At 31.8% G+C, this 25,481-nt stretch overlaps 2 protein-coding genes across 3 annotated transcripts in view; both read left to right on the forward strand.

The window, feature by feature from the left end:
* Positions 1-25,481, forward strand: part of LOC111366271 (TLD domain-containing protein 1) — a 91,715-nt gene that overhangs the window by 60,033 nt on the left and 6,201 nt on the right. The window lies entirely within an intron of this gene.
* Positions 21,672-22,603, forward strand: LOC111366275 (secoisolariciresinol dehydrogenase-like). Its single transcript, XM_022987005.1, has one exon. The coding sequence runs from the start codon at positions 21,914-21,916 to the stop codon at positions 22,589-22,591; it is 678 nt and encodes a 225-aa protein (XP_022842773.1). The 5' UTR covers positions 21,672-21,913; the 3' UTR covers positions 22,592-22,603.

A 25,481-nucleotide genomic window follows, 5' to 3' on the forward strand; every position in this document is an offset into this window, starting at 1 on the left:
AAGTATTTATGTCCAAAGTTGATTGGACCTAGGGCATAATACTTACAAAGGCTATGCCAGGGACTTGCAAACAAAGGAAGTCGAGTAAGGGCTTAAGGTTGCTTCTTCTAGTAATGTGAGTCATGTATTTCTTAGTTTTTTTTTTAATATTCACTTAATTATATATTTTGATTTTTGTTGTTGCATTTGACAGATAATATTGGGTTTTTTCATCTTCTTCAATGGCTCATCTATCTGAGATGGATTATGAATTTAATCATGGATTAGTAATTATATTTCTTATTTAGCCCATGTTTTAATTCCTTATTTAGCCCATGTTCAATCCATTTTGGTAATCTTATTTCTAGCAGTTTGATTCAGATTAATGGAAGGACGAATCAAATTCCATTAAGTGCTGTTATTTGTGATTTGTGATTCTATTGCTCGTTCTTTTATGGCTAATTAGTGTAGTGTCCTTTTATTGTTGAAAGATTGAGTGAGATTGATGAGGCTTTGGTTTTGATTAATTGGTACTACACCTTATTGTAAAAAATGGAAAAGTTCTTATCAATCCTTAAATGGACAAGTTAAAGCTTTCTTATTTACTTACGAATGCACTTATTTAAGCTTTATTGATAAGTTGTCCCAAACCGATCAATCCAACCCAACCCAACCGATACTTGATTGGGTTGGGTTGGGTTTCAACCTTGATACAGGTTGGGTTGGGTTAAATTTCAACCAAACCGATCAAGTTGGGTTGGGTTTGGGTTGGGAAAAAAATCGATCATCCCACGCCCACGCCTAATTGAAAACTCATAATTTCTCCAGAGAATTTCTTTAAACTTCTCAAAAATATTCCAAAAAAAATTTACCCTTGAAAGAAAGTGCAATCCGCGCACAAAACTAATGTCCTTTTTCTTTTGAAGGAATCCATCCAAAAAAATCATTTATGTCAAGAATGAAAAGGTTTGGACCATCCGTGCCAAGTTTGAAACGTTTAGGCAAAGAACGAAAGATGGGCAAATGTTAGGGCCCTTTGAGTACAATTATAGGAATGTAAATTGGAGAGAAAAAGTGAAGAATCTTAAATGCAATTTTATAAGCTTGGTTTGGTTTTCATTATTTTCAAAATACATTTTTCTATATCTTATTTTTAATCACATTTTTTAATAAAATAATATAATACGCAAATCCAAAACTTTTCCTTATTTTAAATTACATATTTTTCATCAAAATACAATTCCAAAATGCATTTTGGACAAAAAAAGGGGGGGGGGACTCGGACATGCTCTAAATGTTTGTTTCTTATTATATTCCTTTTTTTATGACAAACATAATTAATTACAAAAAATAACATAAAATTAATTGGATTTTAAGTTTATAAAACTGAGTTCTCAGAAACTTCTTAACACGCCCGAAAAATGTGACATCCTATTCCACGCCAAACTCTAATATATTGTACATATTTTCTCTTCAACTTTATTAGAGTATTAAGTATTTTGTTATATAACTATAATTAGTCTAAATTTTTTATGGCAAATCGAATCCCCTATAATTTGGAATGATATTGGAGACTTTTCCAATCCATGGAGGTGTCTGATTTTATATTGCAATCGATACTTAAATATATGATTTTATCTTCTCAATCTCTGGTGGTTTATATTCATTTTGTGTATTTTGATTAGTTTATTGTCAATCCCATGTTTTATTATTAATTTACCACCTTCTTCAATTTATTATAATTTTTATCAAGTAGACTACCATATTGGTACTTCCATTAATAGAAAATAACATGAGTCAGTATGGCTTACTTATAACAAATATTAAAATTGAATAAACTGATTGAAAGATAATAAAATTTATTTCCGTATTAGTTTAAACTGTTGAGATCAATGCCTTTGTCTAGAGTTATTTTAATAATAATAACTTTGTTACATTGGACTGAATGAAATAAATATAAAAAGTGACAAATTTTTCTCTCTTTCCTTTAGTTATGTCTAGCCGAGTACATCAAATTAACGCGTCCTAATTATGTAAATTTGAATTCTTCCCGATTATTAAGTGCTTGTTTGAAAAAATATATAATGAGATTATCATGAAGAAAAATAGTGGACCCATGAAAAGTTTTAATGATAAGAGGATAGTAAAATGGATTAAATTATTTTTTAAGATCCATGAAGTTTCATGTTAAATGTTCTCACCAAGTTGCAATCATCATCCCCAAAAGCACATGGCTTGATATTATTTTACTAACGTTTTTCATTTTAGATCTCCCACTCATTTATGGGAGTTAGTTGGAACAGTTTCACCAAATTTATTTCGTGTGAAAGTGTAAAGTTATTATTTTTACCATTTTTAAAAAAGTAGTGCTGTTCGAACGGGGCCACGTTAGCTCTATTCAAACACGGGTCTGTCCGTCTAGCACGGTTCTTTTTAAAATTAGTCAAATTTTGACTTATCTATCTTTCTGAAAATAAACTTTTAAACACGATCAATCAAGCACGTAAGACGCTCTAATTTAACGTGATGTCTGAGTTGGAATTTAACAACCCAACACACTGGTGTATTAATGTGTGGTGCCCTGACTATGGTGAAACCAAGAAAATAAGATAAGAATAGAAGAGAGATAATTTAGATGTATCATGGTAGGTGGTGCGGTGCATGCTGCCACTACTACAATACACATTAATTCTTTTCCCTCAACTTGGTACACTTGCAAATATTTTACAGTGAAAATAAAGTATCTCCTTTCAATTTTATTTTGGGTAATTCTATTGTCAACATTATTTTATTTTGTTCAACCATTTCATAAGCACATTAATTCAAAAACAAAATCTTTCAAGTGAATTAAAACAAGTTTTTTGTAATACACTACTTCTATTTCACAAATATAGCCCTAAAACCCTATTTATAAAATCAATCGCTCTTGGCGTGCTGGGTTTTTGCTTACAGGTCCTTTACAGGACCTATGTGGAAATTAAAAAAAAAAATTAGATGGAGATTAATCAAAAGCCAACACCTCATTTCTTCCCAAACAATCTCCAAACCGTCGAAATCCTCTCCAACTCCATCTCGTCCCTTCACTTCACAATGGCGACAAAACACCAACGTTCTCGTCTCCACCTCTGGTGACACCTCGCAACCCATTCTCATCAGGTTACTTTTCCCCAAGTTTGTAACCCTTTGAAACCAGCATGCAAGAGCCATCACTTGAAGTCGGTTTCGCCTCTACAGTCATTTCCATATCAGGCCGCCATCACACCCCTGAAAGAAAATCGATCCCCCATTACAATCTCCAACCGTTACTCATTTACAATTGTCAAGCAAAATCAATGTTAACAAACTATAACACATAAGGTATAATAAAGTAACTCATAGAGTAATGCAATCATCACCGCACTCTCTAAATGGGTATCCCAACACTCTGCTTTCATCACTTTCTTACTGGATCAATATATTCTATCCAAATATATCATCTGTCGAATAAACTTGTTAAGAAAACATGTACAATTAGCTCTAGACGACGGTGGATTTTGACCAAAATATTTTCTTGTCAACACAAGCATCTTAATCAAAGGAATTCTTACATAAATGCGGATTATCAATTTAAAGACCATATAAAACATTAATTGTAAGTATTATGCCCTAGGTCCAATCAACTTTGGACATAAATACTTTTATATATAATTAATGCAATTAAATGGCAGATCTATTATTTAATTAATAGACAATTAAATAAATAATAGAGTCCGTAGATTCAAATATTTGTAATTTGTTAATCACAAAGAGTTGTGATTGTGAGATACAAATTACATATGATTGAAGCTTAAATCATCCGTGGTCGTAAGTAATAACGAGATACGGATATCGTTATTACGGATAGACCATCACGTGTGACATTTCTTACTTGTGAAGTAAGTAGCTGATCTCACAAGTTAAAGTGTGGTGACACTTAAATGAACACGTAGATGTTTTGTTATAGAACAAAATATTGGAGACCCGTCGAGAGATTCCACATGGATAACTATCTGAGTGTCGGTGGTTAATCTCTAACGTTCGGTAGTGAAATTGGTCCTTCGACTTGAGGTCGTCATGGTACCTCATATGATGACAGTCATACTTTGGCAGTGTTGGATGTTGCTCTGAAAAGAGCCGCTAATACGACATCGTTCAGGTACGTCAAGAATCGTATGAAGGTTGTGATTGATCAATAAAGGATTCGTCACTCTTAGATAGTAGGAGATTATGATCTGCGTTTCATTCAATTAAGTCAATGATGAAATCCTTGGCCAAGGTGTACTCATAAGTCGAAAAGGAGTTTTCGATTTATATTGACTTAATAGTGGAGTGAAAGATATGATCGATGATCGAGATTGACACAACTTCATATCTCGTAATTGATCGGATCATATTGACGAAGGGATTATAATTTCACGGTAAACGAACGAATTTGGTTTTGTCATACCACGTGACATTTCCCGTCACATGTATTGCCCTGACACATTGCTAGATGTCAATCAGGGACGGCGAATATGAATTGACGATAAATTAAAAGGGTGTTTTAATTTATCAATTTTGATTAGATCAAAATAATATTTCACGTCGTTAGGCATCGTGGTCGGGAACCTAATGGGTCACACACAAAAGAAAATTGGAAGATTGCAAATTGCCAATTGATTAATTTAATAATCGTTGGATAAATTAATTAATTGGATTTGTTATTTATATTTTCGAATTAATTAATTGGATTAATTAATTCATGGATCGGGTTTAATTAATTGGATTAATTAATTATTAGACCGGACCGGGTCGAGCCTGATTGGGTTTATATAAATATATAACTAGGGTTTGAGGTCTATGAGGTTTTCATTTTTCTTGCTGGCACAAGAGAAAACCCTAGAGGCTGCAATCATATTCTCTGTGTGGATCACCGTTGGAGGCTAGACAATTGGACAGCTGTGGTGGCAAATCAAGGTTGATGGAACTGAAAGAAAAGCAAAGAAGTTTGCAGATCTGAAAAATGTACAATCTTATCACAATTTCTATCTAAACACAAAGACGATTCTTGGTGGGAATCGAAAATTATTTTAAATTCCACTGTGCATGTATAAGTAGATTTCCAACAGTGGTATCAGAGCCTACTTTGTGTTTGTTAGAAATTGCTTTACATGTTGAAAACAATCAAAAGTTAATTGTTTATTTTTCTTGTTTTAGTGATTAAGAAAATTATTTTTAATATTCAGAATTTGATTTTGAATATAAAATAATATTTGGGTCGAAATTAAAAAAAAATGGGGAGGGGACTGGCCGGTCGCCGGCGTTGGGTAGCCGGCAGCGCCGCTGCCCAGGTTTGGGCAGTACCAACCGGCGTTGGGCAGCAGGCAGGTTTGGCAGCGCCGGGCGCTGCTGCTGCCGGGCGGTGACTGGAAGGGGCGGCCATGAAACCAGAAGAAATAAAAAATAAAATTTTTTTGAATTTTTAGGGTTTTCAGAAATCGGGTGGAGGCGGGGGTTCCTCTGCAATTAAAGTAATTGTGGGACCCTGTCTGCAATTATTTTCTAAAGGGTCAAGTTGTAATTTTAAAAGGAAGGGCATGTCTGCAATTTGAGAAATTGGAGGTCCTTCTCTGGAATTTAGTAGTCAGGGTCAGTTTTGCAATTTCTGAACTCGGACCTATTCTGAAATTTTCGAAATATTAAGGGCCTGCATGAAATTTGCGAAATTGAGAGGTCTTGAGTTTAATTTGAAAATGGGCCAAAATGTAAATTTCAAAAGGGGATTTGAATTTAGATTTTAAAATGGTTTTAAATTTTATTTTATATTGGTTTTTACCTATTTTGACTAGACTTCTAATTTTGACCCAAATGAAAATTTTATTTAAAATTGACGACATCTTATATTTTCGTTAAAATTGGATTTTGACTTAAATATTAAACTTTGACCCTAAATTGAATTTTATTTTATTTAGGAGTTTTATCCTAAATTAAAATCTTAATTCAATTTAAGTTAGAATTGAATTCTAATTTAGTGTTTAATTAAAATTTGATTTTAATTAAATTATTTGCCCAAAGATATTTTAGAAATTAGAACTGGATTCTAATTTGACGTTTAATTAAAATTTGATTTTAATTAAATTGCCTCGCCCTAAATTTCTTCTTGGAATTAGAGTTTGACTCTAATTTGCTATTTAATTAAAATTAGATTTTAATTAAATCAATTCACCCTATAATTTATTCCAATTAGAATTAGACTCTAATTTGATGTTTAATTAAAATTTGATTTTGATTAAACATGTTCGCCCTTAAATCTTAGATTTAGAGTTAGACTCTAGTTTTGTCATTTAATTAAAATTTGATTTTAATTAAATTCAACCGCCTTACATTTTGAAATTAGAGTTTGACTCTAATTTGATATTTAATTAAGATTTGATTTTAATTAAATAATCCCGTCATATAATTGTTGAATTAGAGTTGGACTCTAATTTGTTATTTAATTAAAATTTGACTTTAATTAAATATTCCCGCTAATTAAATAATCGATTAATATGATTAATTAATTATTTAATTAATCCGATCCATTTGTCTAAAAGAGTTTAGACGACTTAATTGCTAGAAACTTGAAATTTATTTGCATATAATATTAGATATTATATAGGTATACATTTTTGTGATAAATGTATTATTAGTGGACGATTATGGACTCGACCATATGGATGTGTTGAATGGTTAATTTTTAATTTTGTCGTTTTATGGGCCTGCGAGCTTTTAATTGTTTTGGGCCTGCGAGTCCATTATTATTATTGTTACTATGGGCCTGCGAGTCCATTATTATTATTGTTACTATGGGCCTGCGAGTCCAATTTCATTTAGGTCTGCGTGCCAACTAGTATAGGATACATGTTGGAATTGGACTAATTGAAGAGACAAGAAGAGGTGGAGACCATGGAGATGGCGCATTGACACTGTTCAGTGCTATACCCCCTAGGAATTGACCAACTAGTCTTCCTTATGGCTCGGGAAGACTAGATAGTAAAAGTCCATTATCGTCGACACTATTATATTATGTTATATATATATTTATTTGCATAGTAGATGTATAATAATAGTATATATGATTGTATTGTTGTTGATGAGACTCATGAATGCAAAATCCCTCCGTAAAATATTAAGTCACATTTGAAATCGTCTTCCATCATTATAGTGAAAAATCAGAGTCCCAAATCGTCTCAACTTGTTGAGCACACTCAAGACTGGTCCATTAGGGATATGTTTGACACTATGAAATATTTGATATTTTTGAATGATGGGTTTGACTTAACAAAAATTTATCTTTTGTTGAGTACACTCAAGGAGATAGATTTTAGAGGCATGTTAAGCTAACATATAAGATATGTGAAAATAAAGAGTTGTCAGCTTAATGATCTGAGAGTTGTATGGAGATACAATTGATAATAGTATCTATCCAAATATTATATTAGGGTTTGTTGAGTACACTCAAAGTCTTAATATAATAGATGGGATCCCAGCCCACTGGGAGTCAAGCATGGACTCCATAAATTTATGTGAGAGGGTCATGAATTTTATTTAAACAGTGGGAGCATAATTAATTTAATAAAAGTCCATGTTAAATTAATTAATACATTTTATATATTTTATTCTTTTCCTTTTCGTTATTTACATTTTTATTGAATCTGAGTAACCATATGTTTTGAATGGCATACTAAATGCCAACAACCAAACTATATTTTCTTAATTGACATTGCAATTTGAGAATTGTTCTTATGCATGAGAAAGTTGGTCACGTCCTTGAGTAGCCCCTTCCAGAGACATCTGGTGATGACTCGATTAAAGAAAAGGTGGCTACTATAGTAAACGCAGTGATGATAATAGTACTGCAACGTATGTGATACTTGCAACTATGTCATTGAGTTACAAAAGCAACTTGAGAGTATAGATGTTAACACATAATTTTTCATTACAAAGAGTTGTATGATAATAATCATGTGTGGAAGGATATGAGACTTCCAAACAACTATACCGGTGCAAAATGACTGAGTAATCTTCAATCGATGCTTAGACACTGAAGATGATTGACGTTGAGAAATGTCTCAACTGTGTTCAATCATAAACCATGAACTAAGTAGTGACTTGGTTCTGTAATCTCTGTCAGCTAAAACTATTCACAACTAATTATGAATTTAACGTGAATAAGCTCGAATGCAAAAATATTGAGTTCCTTAACATGCTTAGGACTGTTAACCCCTTTATCAAAGTTGGTAGTGGGCAAACCATTTATTCTCTAAAGATATTAAGAGGAAGTCTAAAAGGGCTTTATGAAAGCACCCAATATGGTTAAGACAGTATAAGTGAAGGACAAATGCCAAATCTAATGACCCTTGGTTTCATTATAGAATGAAAGGTCATTGGCAGGAATATTGCGTGACTTATGTCTACTTCACGAGTTTCTTAGGTATTTGATACCAGATGTAAATCTCATATTTATACAAATATGGAGAAAGTAAAAAGAAGTAGATCACTGTGAAAGAAGAGAAGTTGACATACACGTTGGAGATGAGCAAAGGTTGCTACATTACCTGTATGAATATACTTCTTACCATTGCCTTTTGGTTTAGTATTGAAATTAGAGAAATGTCGTTTTATGCCAACTATAGCTGGAACATTAAAATGAATTTCATATTCAGACATGAACTATTTTAATGTTAAGGACAATTGTTGTTCTTGTTTATCTTGTTAAAGATCCTAATGGCTATGGTAAATTATAAAACGACATTTATATTTTTTAATACTAAAGATTCTATAATAAGTATAGAAATTATAAGGTATAAATACTATAATCTAATTATTACCAAAATCTGGCATGACAGACTTTGTCATTTAGATGAAATATAATTTCAAAATTACATAAAGATGTATACTTGGGATTAATTCATTTTGACAAGTACAAATTATGCATGTCTAGCAAAATAACCCAATCTTCTTTTGCTTGAAAAGAAGAAAGGTCAACATAATTACTGGTCTAATGCATAGTGATGCATATGGATTCATGTCAATCAATGTCAGGTAGTGTTTCTCTTATTTCATCAATGATCAAGTATACTTGATGAAAACTCAAACATGAAACTCTTGAAAAGTTCAAGGGATTCACACTAGAATTAGAGAAACAAAGAGGTAAAGATACCTTCACATTAAGATTCGATCAAGTGAGAGTATCTTAAAAATAAAATTTAGATTATCTAAGAGAGAATGAGATTCTCGTGCAGTAGACTCCTTCATATGCACTGCAGCAAGGTGGTGTATCTAAAAGGAGGAATCGTTAATTATTACATATAATGCGATTAATAACAAGCCATGCAAATTTCTCAAAATTGTTTTGAGGTCACGCATTGATTGCAGTGTGCAACACACTAAACCATGTCCCATCTAAATTGGTTAACAGAACTCCATACGAGTTATGGAAAGACAATGGTCCCAATTTATCTTATATGAAAGATTGGGGCCATGACGCTTATTTAAAGCGTCTTAAATCGGATAAGTTTGAGACTAAATCTGATAAATACATATCTGTGAGATATTCAAAGGAGATAATTGAATATAAATTCTATTATCATCAAAAAAGTCTTCGTCTCACGACATATCGTCTTCTTAGAGAAAATGTTTACTCTAGGAGAGGACAGTGGGAGTAAAATAGAATTTTGAAAGAGTTCAAAAGTCCACAGATATAGTTAACCAAGTAGATAAATCTGAGTTTGATCCCATATCTGATATGGGACATACTTTGGATCAGGAAGTAAAGACTCCTGAGGACATGACAGCTCTATGTGAATCTAGCAGGCTCATTCGACCTTCAAGAAGGTGCAAATCATTAATCAGTAATCCAGGATAATGAACCTGCTAGTTGTAACAAAATAAAGTCAAGTGATGACTTAAAAGAGACAGCAAGATGCCATGAAACTCGAGATGAAACTCGACGCAAGTGAACAAGGTTTGGACCTTGGTCAAGCCTCCTAATGGAATAAAGCCCATAAGCCTTTGTAAATAGTTTACAAAAGAAAAGGTCGATATGGATATAAATATCCATATATACAAAGTAATGCTAGAAGCAAAGGTTAAATGTTGACCTTGGTGAAATATTTCTCCTGTAGCCTTGCTTAAGTCCATTCGGGTTTTGTTTGCAACAGTTGCATATCGTGACTATAGGTTAAGAGAAGTCTCTTGGAGCTGAAATCTTAGATTTGATGAAAAGTCAAAGTGTTTGATTTTATCAAATTTGAAAACGAATTGTGTGTTTACAAGAAGATAGTGGGAGCATTTTTCGTATTCCTAAAACGACATCCCTATGTTTCAATCGTTGAAATAATGGTTGTTAAAGAATTTATTCATAAACGATATGGGATAAGCAACTTGATCTATAGAGGTAGATCTAGAAAATTGCTTAGCTCATCCCAATTTACATAGATGAAATCTTGAGAAGATTTCATATGGAGAAACTGGTTTACTCTTAAGCGGTATATTGGAAAGGTTCCAAATGTGAAGCAAACGTTGATTCAATAGTAGAAACCTAATACATGGATACTTCAGAAGTAGCAAAGAGTTGCAATATGGATCATGATGTTCATAAATGAACTTGGAGTAGTTCCTAATATTGTTGATCACATACAATAGTATTGTGATAATAATAGAGTCATTGCAAAAGCAAAGGAACTAAGGTCTCATCAATAATCCAAACATGTATTAAGGCGGTATAATCTCATCAAAGAGATAATACATAGAAATGACGTAAATAGAAGAGCAAATTTTCACATATAATAATATTGCAGATCCACTGACAAAGAGTTGTCGTAGTATAAACATGATCGTCATGTAGACTTATGATATTTGATACATAAGTGATTGGATCTAGTGCAAGTGGGAGTTTGTAAGTATTATACCCTAGGTCCAATCAACTTTGGACATAAATACTTTTATATATAATTAATGCAATTAAATGGCAGATCTATTATTTAATTAATAGACAATTAAATAAATAATAGAGTCCGTAGATTCAAATATTTGTAATTTGTTAATCACAAAGAGTTGTGATTGTGAGATACAAATTACATATGATTGAATCTTAAATCATCCGTGGTCGTAAGTAATAACGAGATACGGATATCGTTATTACGGATAGACCATCACGTGTGACATTTCTTACTTGTGAAGTAAGTAGCTGATCTCACAAGTTAAAGTGTGGTGACACTTAAATGAACACGTAGATGTTTTGTTATAGAACAAAATATTGGAGACCCGTCGAGAGATTCCACATGGATAACTATCTGAGTGTCGGTGGTTAATCTCTAACGTTCGGTAGTGAAATTGGTCCTTCGACTTGAGGTCGTCATGGTACCTTATGTGAGGACAGTCATACTTTGGCGGTGTTGGATGTTGCTCTGAAAAGAGCCGCTAATACGACATCGTTCAGGTACGTCAAGAATTGTATGAAGGTGTGATTGATCAATAAAGGATTCGTCACTCTTAGATAGTAGGAGATTATGATCTACGTTTCATTCAATTAAGTCAATGATGAAATCCTTGGCCAAAGTGTACTCATTAGTCGAAAAGGAGTTTTCGATTTATATTGACTTAATAGTGGAGTGAAAGATATGATCGATGATCGAGATTGACACAACTCCATATCTCGTAATTGATCGGATCATATTGACGAAAGGATTATAGTTTCACGGTAAACGAACGAATTTAGTTTTGTCATACCACGTGACATTTCCCGTCACATGTATTGCCCTGATACATTGCTAGATGTCAATCAGGGACGGCGAATATGAATTGACGATAAATTAAAAGGGTGTTTTGATTTATCAATTTTGATTAGATCAAAATAATATTTCACGTCGTTAGGTATCGTGATCGGGAACCTAATGGGTCACACACAAAAGAAAATTGGAAGATTGCAAATTGCCAATTGGTTAATTTAACAATCGTTGGATAAATTAATTAATTGGATTTGTTATTTATATTTTCGAATTAATTAATTGGATTAATTAATTCACGGACCGGGTTTAATTAATTGGATTAATTAATTATTGGACCGGACCGGACCGAGCGTGTTTGGGTTTATATAAATATATAACTAGGGTTTGAGGTCCATAAGGTTTTCATTATTCTTCCTCGCACAAGAGAAACCCCTAGAGGCTGCAATCATATTCTATGTGTGGATCACCGTTGGAGGCTGGACAATTGGACAGCTGTGGTGGCAAATCAGGGTTGATGGAACTGAAAGAAAAGCAAAGAAGTTTGCAGATCTGGAAAAGGTACAATCTTATCACAATTTCTATCTAAACACAAAGGCGATTCTTGGTAGGAATCGAAAATTATTTTAAATTCCGCTGTGCATGTATAAGTAGATTCCCAATATTAATAACATCAAGGAACAGTTTATATCAATTCACGTAATAAGAAAAAAGAATTAAACGTACAAGGTTGCTTTGCCATTATTGTATTAAGAACTGAACAATCCACTGCTCTTACGGATAGGAGTTTCGTTGATGAAAAAATGGGACTTGGATAAGTGGGATTGTTTAAACCGCATGAGTCTTATGATCATGAAGCGTAGAATTCCACTAATATTCAAAGATGCTAAGGTAACTACTACTAAAGAGTTTTTTGAAGAAATTGAAAAACGCTTTGCAAAATTCAATAATAAGGCTGAAACTAGCATGCCTTTTGGCGAACATAGTTTTACTAAAGTATAATGGTAAATAAAACATAAGGGAGTATATCATAGAGATGTCTTATCTTACTTCAAAATTAAAGGCATTAAAACTTAAGTTGTCTTATGACTTTCTCGTGCATTTAGTTTTGACTTTTCCTCCTGTAGAATTTAGTCAATTTAAGGCCAATTACAGTTGTCAAAAATGGAAGCGGACTCTTAATGAGCTTATTCCATACTGTCTGAAACAAGAAGAAAAGTTGAAGTAAGATAAAACTGATATCACTCACTTAGTAAGTACCTCTAAGGACAATTTAAAGAAGCTGCATCTAGTTCGATTCAGAAGAAATAGCATAAGTCTGAATATAATAAATAATCTAGCTGTTACTTTTTGTGGAAAATTGGGACATGTGAAAAGATATTGTACTAAATATCACGCCTGGCATGTAAATTAAAGTACACTACTCATTTTAGTCTATCCTGAAACTAATTTAATTTCAGTACCTAGTTATACTTAGTGGATAAATTTCGATATTACTATTCAAATAAGCGTGTCTACGCAGGATTGCCAGAATAGCCTAAAGTCAATTGATGCTGAAAGATTCATCTATGTAGGGCATTGATAAATCATTAAAAGTTGAGGTAATATGGACTTTTAGGTTATTATTAAATACTATTATTATTTGAGTATGAAAGAGATATTCGCATTACTATATTTTAGATGAAATTTGGTTTCTATTTCTATATTAGACAAATTTGGTTGCTCTGGTTCAATTGGAAATAGTTAGTTTGATCTTTTTCTAATTCAAATATTGTGGGTACCAATTTTTTATTTTGTTATGATATCCAATATTTACTCAATATGATTGTCTCTTATAAAGAAATCTAGCATGTGAATTCACATGGTATTAAATATAAATTAACCAATGAGAATACTGCTTCATTATGGCACAAGGGATCAGGTCACATCTCTCAAAAGAGAAATAAATAACTTGTGTCTAAATGAATTCTTGATCCTCTAATTTTATGGACTTTAATGTTTGTGTTAATCACATTAAGAGAAAACAAACATACATAAGGAAATTAGATGCCAATAGGATTCCGGGAGTTTTAGAACTAATTTATATAGATATTTGTGGATCATTCCCTTCGAACTCCTAGAATAGTCAAAGTCAAATATTACGTTCATAGACAATTACTCTTACTGTGGTTACTTGTATCTCATTCATAAGAGATTATAATCATTGGACATGTTCAAGGTTTATAAAGTTCAAGATGAAAATCAACTAGGCAAAAGAATAAAACAAGTCACATCTGACCATAGTGGTGAATACTATAGAAGGTATAACGGATCGCGAGAAAAATATCTAGGGCGTTTTGCCAAATTCTTAAAGGAATGGGAAATCATCCTATAGTAAACCTAAATCTCTATTGGAAGAAGCACTGAAGTCTGAAACTTGAATTCTCAATAAAATTTCAAGTAACTGTTAAAACAATTTATGCGCTTTGGATGGGTAAGAAGCTTAATTTGAAGCTCTTGAACATTTGGGGTTGTCTAGTTAAGGAAAGACGTTATAGGCCATCAAAAAATAAATTCAACTCTAAAATTTTCAGTTGATAATTTGTTGTATACTTTGAATGGTCAAAGATTTTAAGATTCCACTAGTAGGTCAATTTTCGAAACGAAAAATGCCCAATTCTTTTAAGATATAGAGTTTGCAGGAGAGATAATGTTATAAGGTTAATGATTTTGTTTTGGAGGAAAAATATGTATATATTTCTTTTGTTGCAATTGACAATGATCCATACCAACGAAAAATTCTTGCTCCAGATCTTGTTCAATAAGCAATTTCGGGTCAAAACAATATTATAAAAATCCATATACACAATTAAAAGATTGTTTCAAAAAAATTTAACTCAACAGCCTCAAAGAACAAATGCTATTAATAAGATTAACTAAAGAAAAGAGAGAGGCAATTTCGATGACTTTATATTCTCTTTCCAAGAAAATAAGGATGGTATTGGATTGGTGGAAGAAGATCTGATTAATCAACTTGCATCAAGCAATGTAAAGAAAAAATTCTCAAGAGGGGATTGATACCATAAATACAGAGATAAAGCTTGTAAATAACAATGACATTTGAGAACTCGTCCTATTACTAGAATGTGTGAAGCCTATCAGTTGTAAATGGATATCTAAAACCAAGAGGAATTTGAAAGGTAATGTGAAGAGATATACGGCTTGCCTTGTTATAAATGGCTTTACTTAGAAAGAAGATATTGACTTTAAAGAGACATTCTTTTCGATTTCTATGAAAGACTCTTTTAGAACTATTATGGAACTTATGACACGTTTTGATCTTGAATTACATCAGGTGGTTCACAAATTAAAGAAATATATCTATGAATTTAAATAGGCTTCCCATTAATAATATCACAAATTTCATTAAATAGTTTTCTCGTTGGTTTTGAGGTAAATACAATTGATGATTGTGTATACAAGAAGTTCTGTGGGAGTAAGCATATTTTGCTAGTGTTGTATGTCGATGACATGGTACTTCCTTGCAATGATATAAGTTATTGTACGAAATTAAAAGATTTGTATCATGAAATTTTAAAATGAAAGATCTTGGTGACATCTCTTTTATATTAAGGATACAAATACACCGAAATCATTCTTGGAGTTTTTTTTTTGAATTATTACAAAAGAACTATATAGAAAAGGTACATAAGAGATTTGGGATGCAGGATTGTAAAACTAGGTGGTACCTCTATTATTAGGGGAGACAAGTTTGGTCTCAATCAATGCTCTAAGGATAAACTTAAAGGAAAGAAAATACAAAAAATTTCCCGTGCTTTAATAGTTGGAAGTTTAATGTATGCTAAGGTTTACATACATTTGGATAGGCATTCATTGTTTGAATGCTAGGCAAATATTTAAGTTACTATGGGATTGATATTTGGAAAGCAACTAATTGGATTATTCGGTATTTTACAGAGAACTAGAACTTATATGACCATATTCAAAAAAATCAGACCAATTGGAGATCATTAGGTATTTTGATTTTGATCATGGAATATGATTGCGAAATTTTGTCACCAAACTGCGTATTGTGTATGGAATTGAAAGACCACTTAACTTGTTCTATGATAATAGTAGTATTAAATTTCAATAGGAGCTCAACGATGTTAAAGTTTATAGACATTAAATTCCAAATTGTTAAGGAAAGAATTTAGAGTGGTTAGGTTTTTATAAAGCATATTTGAACAAACTCTATGATTACAAATATTTTTACTAAAAGGCTATCACCCAAGGTCTTTCATAAGATATTGCTCACGTGAGTGTTGCAACTTTTGATGACATGCTAGTTTAGTGAAAATTTGTATTTGATTTTGTCTATTGCAGACATGTATTTTTTATCCATAAATATTCGGGTTATTTCAGAAATAAAGTATTAAGTTCAGTTTCACTCTAATTAAAGCTTTTTGTTTGATTTCATTAAAAAATAAGGTAGGGCCAACTGGAAATAAATATGTTTGCATCGTATTGCATATAATTTTCATGCAACACATCTACACTTGATTTATGTCATTTGATTGTGTTGATACCCATGACCATTGATAGGTTTAGTTATGATACTTGTAACGAAGACCGCTTTGAGCCTATATTGATTTAATCGATGGATGAGATTGTTCGGAAATGCTTTTACTTATGATAGCAAAAATGTCGATGTCATAAGGTTATACACATTTATAGAGTAACACATGTGACCCAAGTGGAAGATTGTTGGATTTATTAATTTGTCATGTGGGCCTACATATGCAATTAATTGTGTATAATGTTATCATAAACTTAAACCCAAAATTAAATTGATCTAATAAAAAATTAAATCGTTGAGCTTTGGGCATCTAAATAAAGTATGGGTCGAATTATATGTGTAGAGATCGGATTCATTAGGGTTGCGTTTCCTCAATGGACGAAAATACATATGGAAATATAAATAGAGTTTTGGTCCTCAATTCATATGAGACTTCTCACTCTTTGTGCCTTCCGTCAATACAAGAATAATTAAGAGAAAGCATATTGAAGAGAAAGATCTAATACACACAATCAAAAATCAAGAGAATTGATCAAGAAACAAAACTAATAACAAGAATTAAAGAATCAAATAAAACAAAATTCAAGATTGAAAATGAAGAAGCCAAACATTGAAAAGATTGTAGCTCAAGTTTCAAGATCTAGTAATAAGGAATTATTCCAAATGAATGTATGTTCCACATTTAATAATTATTTTGGTGATTTGACATGAAAGATGTTCACAATAAAGGAATTTAAATTTTCAAGTTCTAAATGTTTTAGTTTTAAAGTTTCAACATTTTAAAATTCAACGCAAGAGAGTTAATAGATTTTGGATGGTCTCTACTTAATTATGTCAACATATGTACTTGTTTTCTATCTCATTATTTTAGATTCTTGATTAGGTTCTATTTGTAATTGATTTTAGAACCCAACTTATGATACTAAAATAATCAGAAGTTGTTTTAGATGTTAGATAAATTTTTAAAAATTGATTACAGAAGAATCTGAACCTTTAGAAAATGATTTTAAGAAGCTAGAAATGGTGCTTTTGACTTCTTCATTGTCTATAATTAAAATATCAATTTTAATCGTAGTCAATTAAATTTATTTATTTTCTACTGTATGGATTATGATTTTATTTTGTAATTTTATAAATTTTGAGATTTAATAAATATTTTTTTAAAATTTTAAGATAACTATGGTGAATATATGTAGTCTTAGAAAAATATTTAATAATTTTAAATAGTGTCACAAAGTAAAAGTATTTTTTTACCATAATATCTATAGTAGTAACAATACAAATGAAATTATTATAATCAATGTCCAGCTTAGTAATTTTATACTGGCACATCAATAAATCACTTTTATTTACCAAATGCTAAAATATTGATTTTAAAACATCCAATAGTTTTGGAATAAAAGTTTACCACAGTTAACTTGATAGTTTATGCAATCGATTATTTTAATAGCACAACAAATTTTGATTCTCTTAAAAGCACAATAATACCAAACAAAGCCTTAAAAGGCAATGAAATGGGAAATATGAAGTGCTCATGGATTAGAACGAAATAAATGTTGAGTTGTGATTAGTTGGTGAACTATCGCAGGAAGGAAATTTAAGCTGCAACAAGAGCATGTTTGGATGATTTGAATAATAAGTAAAAATTAGTTTTAATTAAATTTTGATGCTAATTTTTTTTGGAGAAGTTAGTATTTTTCATAATTTTTACGTGCAAAAAGTTTTTTTTTTTTAAGGTACCTCTTACTTCATAACTTACTGGTTTTCAATTTTAATTGGTAAAGAAATTACTTGTTTATTTTTAATTAGTTTAAATATATACATAAAGCTGTGGTGTACGTATAAATTAAAGAGATGAAAATGTATATATGTGTCCAATATTGGGTGATTATCTATGTCATTTTACATAAAGCCATTTCAATAAGGTTAAGGATTATTTTATTCACACAACAATTTTTATTTCTTGCACTAGGCCCTGTTTGATAGAAAATTTTCCAACTTTTTGCTTGTTAGATGGTATAAATTTTCCATGGAATTTTCCTTGAATTGGTTAAGAAAATGATTTTCAGCTTTTTCTTTCTTTTTTTTTAAAAATATTTTTAAATTTTTTTGACAATGGAAACAAATTATATCCACAATTGTAACAAATATCATCTTTTTAAGTGATAATTTTCATGAAAAACAAAGTCAAACGAATACCAAAAGATTCAAAATTTTAACATTTTTTAAGTGAAAAATTATACCAATTAAAAACATTAAGCCCCCGTTTGGCCCTCATTCTCTTTCATTTTTTTCTTCTCTTATTTTCAACAACATAATCTTCCATAAAATAATATTACGCGTAAATCAAAAAAATTTCGTTCTTTTTCAACCACACATTCTTCAAAAAATACTATTCCAAACATCAAAATTTGGAAAAATGGGGAGGCCAAACGGGGGCTTAATTGACAATTCTCAGTAAAACAAGTTCTAGACAATTCAATTTTCTGAAATTCGTTTTTTTCACCCAAATTCTATTTTTACAATCAAATGGACCCTTAAAGTAATTAATTCTTGCTTATTGTAACACTTATGTTCCTAAAGATTTTTCATATTTTTCTTATCCTCAAACTTTTCATTAGTTAATACATTTTATATTTAAAAACGATTTTATTTCTAAAGTCCATTAAAATGTATAAAACAACTTATTTTCTCATCATACTTTTTTAAAAATTAAATAGATAAAATGTGCAAAAAAATATTTTTCTCTCGTTTCAAAGCATCAAAACAAAATATTTTGGTATAAATCATTAGCAATGACAAAACATACTAGTTAATGGAAGGTTGGAGATAAGAATTTGACAAAAAAAAAGTTACAAAAAATTTACAATGAGCAAAAGTTGAGAAGTTTAACTGCAATTAAAATGTGGTGTATCAATTAAAATTTTTGGTGCAATATAACCATCCTAAGTTTAGAGCTCGTTCGGTAGGGATTTTGAAAAAAAAAATTATCGTTAGAGATAAAGTGAATCCTACCTATGAAAGAAAAATTCAAAAATGATGACTTAAATAGTGAAATAATGGTCAAAAAATTGATTTTAATTGATTTAAAATCTAAACCAAACAATCACTTAATTATATACAAACCACATTTGTTTATTTGTTACATATTATTTTAACTGCACTTAATGTCCTCAAGGTTTTTCATTGTAGCACTGGTTGTGAGAGCCATACCCGTGAGCGAGAGAGATGAAAAGTAGGTTTTGAATTTGGGGAATTGAGCTGGGTGTTATACGGTGATTGGTGGTGGAAGGTGGAGAGAGACGAGAGTAAGAGCTGAGGTGCCGTTGGTCGCAGAGAAAGACGAGAGTGAAAGCTAAATGCACATGGCGAATTCGTGGAGAGACGGAGGAGGAAGGGAATAGGAGAAATATCACGTTTAGGGCTTGTAAAGTATCAATTTTTTTACAATACACGTCGTGCACTAAAAGCACGCCGAAAATACTCGTTTAATATGGCATGCATCCTCTGCACACTGTAAATACTTTAATTAATTAATCTTTTACGGCATTCATATAGCGCATGACGTAATTAGTCTTTTTTTACGGCATGCAGTACATGCACGCCGTAAATGAATGTTGTAAAAAGTTGCTTTTGTTGTAGTGCATTAATTAAAACATCCTAAATTTGTTAATGATTTCCCAAAAAGGTTATTGGGATGCGAAAGGGCATCAAAATACTTTTTCTTAATTTTAAAGCATGAAACAAAATATTTAATAGAAACCGTCATCAACAATGAGATATGCTAATTAACGGAAGTTTGAAAATGAAAATTTGATGAAAAAACTAGGTATATAAGTGATATACAATAAGTAAAACTTAGAGACCTTGAATATAATATGATGCAACAATTAAAAATTATAGTGTTAATATAACCACCTTATCAGTAAATAAGAAAATAAATTTTCAGAACAAAAATAAATCAGATGCGTAACTGTGATACTTCAATTGCACAACTTTTACCAGTTTTACGACATTGGACAAACTACGAATAGAGTGAACAATCTGTCTCTTTGAATTATCAAATGATATACATTAGGTTATGTTGAAGAAATAAATATATAATCTTCCGATCTTTAATCAATTAATTAAAATTTTTAGATCAAGTAGCTGTCATTTTAGTTTCGCGCTAAAGTTGGCAAAGAACTCAAGTCCTTGTTTGATTTTCATTATTTTCAAAATATATTTTTCCCTCTTTTTTTTCAATCGCATATTCTTTAATAAAATAATATTGCATGTAAATCAAAACTTTTTCTTTTTTTTTTTTATCCACCCATGTTCCATCAATCTACTAATCCAAAATGCATTCTTAGATTATAATGGGGCTCAAAGAGTATCATTTGGATCCCAAGGAAACACATTGGACATCCTACATATATATAATGAATTTTAAAATAGTAATTTTTGAGAGAATGTGTCGTTAAAAAAAAAATTTTGTTTTCTGGTAATATTATTATTGAAAATGTGTTTGGAAAAAAGAGAGGAAAAAATGTATTAAAAATTTTAATGGGCCAAACAATGGTTAAAGGTTTGAGTAGAGCTGCTTGAAATAAGAAGCTTCTATGTCTGTCAAAATTTGAATTTTCTTTTATGATGTACTTAAATGATTGCAGTAAGAAAAGATGTTTTGAGAGAAATAATTTATTATACACAGTACACACACAATAATTATATAGTCAGCCCATGACTATAATTAATGTTAGGTACATCTACCTTTTTTATGCAATCTATAAATTGCCTTCCCCAATTTTCAAAACCCATCTGTGCAGTTTTTCTCAATTTCCATAATTTTTTCAGAAATGGAGGGTTTCTCCAATGTATCTTCAACCACTAAAAGGTCTGTGTGTGTCTCTCTCTCTATATATAATGTGCCCAATTAACCAACCAACAAAACTACTTGTTACTATATATATATATATATATATATATATATATATATGAGAGAGAGAGATTTCAAAACCCATCTGTGCAGTTTTTCTCAATTTCCATAATTTTTTCAGAAATGGAGGGTTTCTCCAATGTATCTTCAACCACTAAAAGGTCTGTGTGTGTCTCTCTCTCTATATATAATGTGCCCAATTAACCAACCAACAAAACTACTTGTTACTATATATATATATATATATATATCCGAGCGCCCCCCACCTGGTCTGACAAAGTGCCAAGCAAGCCAATCCAAGTTGCACCTTGCCTTCCAAGAATAATCCTTGCCTTCCAAGTTCCCACTTGCCTTCCAAGAATAAATCCTTGCCTTCCAAATGTTCCCTTGCCTTCCAAGAATAAATCCTTGCCTTCCAAGAGCCCCATGTTTCGAACTCACGACCTCTGCTCTGCCAGGTTTGACAGCGTCCGTCCTTTGCCAGTGGAGAAGTGCCCTGGGGGGCGGCTAGAAGGCAAAGTTGCCATTATTACAGGTGGAGCAAGCGGGTTCGGAGAAAGCAGTGCAAGAACTTTTGCCCGGCATGGTGCGAAAGTTGTGATTGCTGACGTCCAAGATAATAAAGGTCTGCTGAAAACTTTGGCCATTATAAGAAAGACAAATTAATTTATTTAAATTATGTCTTGAACAGGTATGTCAATTTGTGAAGAGCTCGGATCCCTAGAAAACTTTTCATATGTCCATTGCGATGTCACAAGTGACAACGATGTCAAAAACGTTGTCGATTTCACAATGCTCAAACATGGAAAACTAGACATCATGTTCAACAATGCCGGCATCCCTGGAAACATAGATTTCAGCATCGTAGATTCAGACAGTGAAAACTTCAAAAGGGTTTTCGATGTAAATGTTTTTGGTGCATATCTAGGATCCAAACATGCAGCCAGAGCCATGATTCCGGCGAAAACCGGCATAATTCTCTTCACTTCGAGCAATGCTTCTGTTGTTTCAGGTGAATCCCCTCATTCCTATGCAGTGTCGAAACACGCATTAGTGGGATTGATGAAGAATTTGTGTGTGGAATTAGGGCAGTATGGGATAAGGGTGAATTGCATATCACCAGGTGCGGTTGCAACACCACTGCTGACAAAAGCAATGGGAGTGGATAAGAGTATTGTGGAAGAAATACTCTCCGCTTCTTCAAATTTAAAAGGAGTGGTGCCGACGGCGGAGGATGTGGCGAACGCGGCGCTATATTTGAGCAGCGATGAATCCAAGTTTGTGAGTGGAATCAATCTTGTGATTGATGGAGGTTACAGTACAACCAACCAAACTTACACAAAGATGATCAAGAATTTTCTGTCCAAATGAATTTGAATCGTGTCGGAAATTTTTTTTTTTGCATTGAGTCTGGAAAGGATATTTTGCTTAAATTCTATTCTTAAAAGTATCAATAAACTTATTGCAAGATATATTTTTAAATTTTAATCTCGAATCGAATTGTTTCCATATTACGAATCTCTCTTTCTAACATTACTTCATCACTATTGCATGCATCATAAATCGCTAGCAATATTATTCGATTAAAAAAAAATGCCTCGTGCATGTGTTAAATAAATAAAATAAATTATCAATTTATATGCAGAAATAAATACAAATAATTACTTGCACGAGCCGAAAAAATTTAATCTTGTAATATAAGGGTTCAATTTAGATTGTATTAACTACATTAAGTCATAAACCTATAATTTTAAGATCTTCATCGTTGTATTATAATAAGTTGGCAATACAATTGTTTAATTTTATATTAAAGCACGTGACAGAACCAACGAGCAGGGCTTGATAGCGTTTAGGACCGAGCTGCGTCAGTTATCAATTCGATCTTGGATTGAATCAGCAAATTTTTTAAGGAGAACCATCTTGTCTGATTTGCTCCATTCTGTCTAAATTTTAACTCGCCTCGAGACAAATTTAAGTTTGACTTGAATAAGTAGAAATTAAGCTCACCATGTTTCAAATTAAGAAGACTTAAACTAAAACAACATTTTAAACTTCAGTGACTAATCAAAGACATGAACCTAAATTCAGTGACCATTGGAATTTTAAAAATAATAAGTTAGAAATTCTAAACACAAAATAAGAATTCTATTTTCTTTTTATTTGGATGACTTGACAATTTCATTTCGAATCGACCCATCCGGTATATTTTCCACGCGGCTTAAAGCTAAACCTATCACGAGAATCAAAATCCTTGATCAACGGGGAGGAGCATCTCAAAGTGTGGGGCAAAGGATCAAGCGCTTTGACTTTGTCTCCCGGGATCCACCACATGTTGGGTTTGAGAGCCATGTGATGGGTCACTATCCAGCACGGATCGGAGAGTACTTTTAGTCATTAATTGATAAAAATATCAGTCAGTCTAACATATTTTTCAAAATAAGATTTAAGGAGATGGCTAATTTCTTGTCAAGATGAATATTCTATGATCCAACATCCTCCAATAACAAAATTTAGAAGTTTGTTAAGCTTTAAAAAAAAAATGAATTGCATATGGGACTGGCAGTAAATTGGAGGAGAATATTAAAATTGTTTTTATTTGTACATGGTCTTGACAGGTAACCCCTGGCCTGACCCGTAAGCCGAACTTGACCACCAGTTAATGACACCCAGCCATAGATCTAGCTTGGGCCGATTACCAATCAGGGTTAAGGGTTTATTAGGCCCAACATTTATCATTTATAGATGGGCCCTCGCCCTTGTAGAGAAAAAAGATGGTTTTCTAGAAAAGAATTTCAATAATACAATTTTCCACGAAGAACACGAACAAGAACACAACTAGAATAATTCGAGAATTCTCAAAAAATTAAGGTAGAAGATGGAGGAGAAAGAATTTCCATCAGAACCCTCTGGGAAATTCTCTAATGCGCTTCAACCTCAAGAGAAAATGAAATGAAGTTTTCAATGATTTACTAATAATGCATAGAATTTATAGAATTTAAGTCTCTGTACCAGCAACATTTTTTGAAATAATAGATTTTATAATAGTAATTTTTTTAAGAATATGTGGTTCAAAAGTAGGAATTTTTTTTTTTTGGGGAGAATATTTTATTGAAAAATGAAGTTTGATTATCAATATGGAATTTATATGGAAGGAAAATAAATTCTAGACAATTATTGCCTAAAATTTATTTGCAAAGAAATTTCTCAATTAAATGTGTTTGATTGATTTAATTTTCAATGTAAAAAATGTTATACTTGTCCATTTTTATTGATGGGTAGATCAGAGAAATGAAATGTTGATGAGAGAGAAACAGAGAAAAAATATCTGAAAAGTAAAAACTTGTTCTCTCTAAAGAAAATATTCTCTCTGCTTTCACGAAAAATATGATCATGTAACCAAAATGGCAATTAAACGCACTTCAGAGAAAAATGGATTTTTATAAAATAAGGCTCAAGCAGACACTAAATTTAGCAAGATATAATATTTCAATTAAAAGTAACGCTAATTTTCTTCATCAAATTAGCCTTTGAGTGATACTTATTCTTTGAGAAGTGGTTTTGCCAGCTTCATTTTTTAAAACTCAATTTTTTTTCCTCCTAAAAAAGCTCGGTTGATTGCTGACGTTACTGAGAAATGTTGAATCTTAAGAGTTTGAGAATTAAAACTTTATTCTTATGTTGCTCTGTGTTTAGTTTGTCCATCATTCCATCCTATACAATGACTACAGTCCCTTATGATGGAAAATCAGGAGGAGAAATTCAGTATTTTTTGAGACGTGCAGTGCTTGAAAATGTCTTTGCAAGAAATAATATGAAAGAAAAATGGAAGAGTATTTCTCATATATTATTTCCTGTCAGTAACAGTATTTTATCGTTCAGTTAAAAGATGTGAGATATCAAATCTTGAATCACTGTAGGCCAGCTTAACTTTGATGGTGGGTTTTGAAAACCAAAATAAATTTGGCAACCATGTCATCTGTTTTCAGCCTAAATTAGGTCTATTATCTCCAGTTCGCATAAAAGAAAGAAGCAGATGCTTATATGAGTAACAAAGTCAAATACCTTAGACACATAGAATTTTGGCGGAATTTCAATTGGATAAGTTGTAAAGAGACAACATTTCTTTGATGCTATTGGGAGAGAGGATATTGATTGGATGAGACTTGTTGTGCAGAGAACATCCATGCAGGGTTGGGTGAGGGATTATACGTCCTGCTATATTAATTAGTATGTGTGACTTGTTATCAAATTACGGCAAAGA

Source organism: Olea europaea, chromosome 17, assembly GCF_002742605.1.
Source record: "Olea europaea var. sylvestris chromosome 17, O_europaea_v1, whole genome shotgun sequence".
In the NCBI taxonomy this organism is placed as follows: Eukaryota; Viridiplantae; Streptophyta; class Magnoliopsida; order Lamiales; family Oleaceae; genus Olea; species Olea europaea.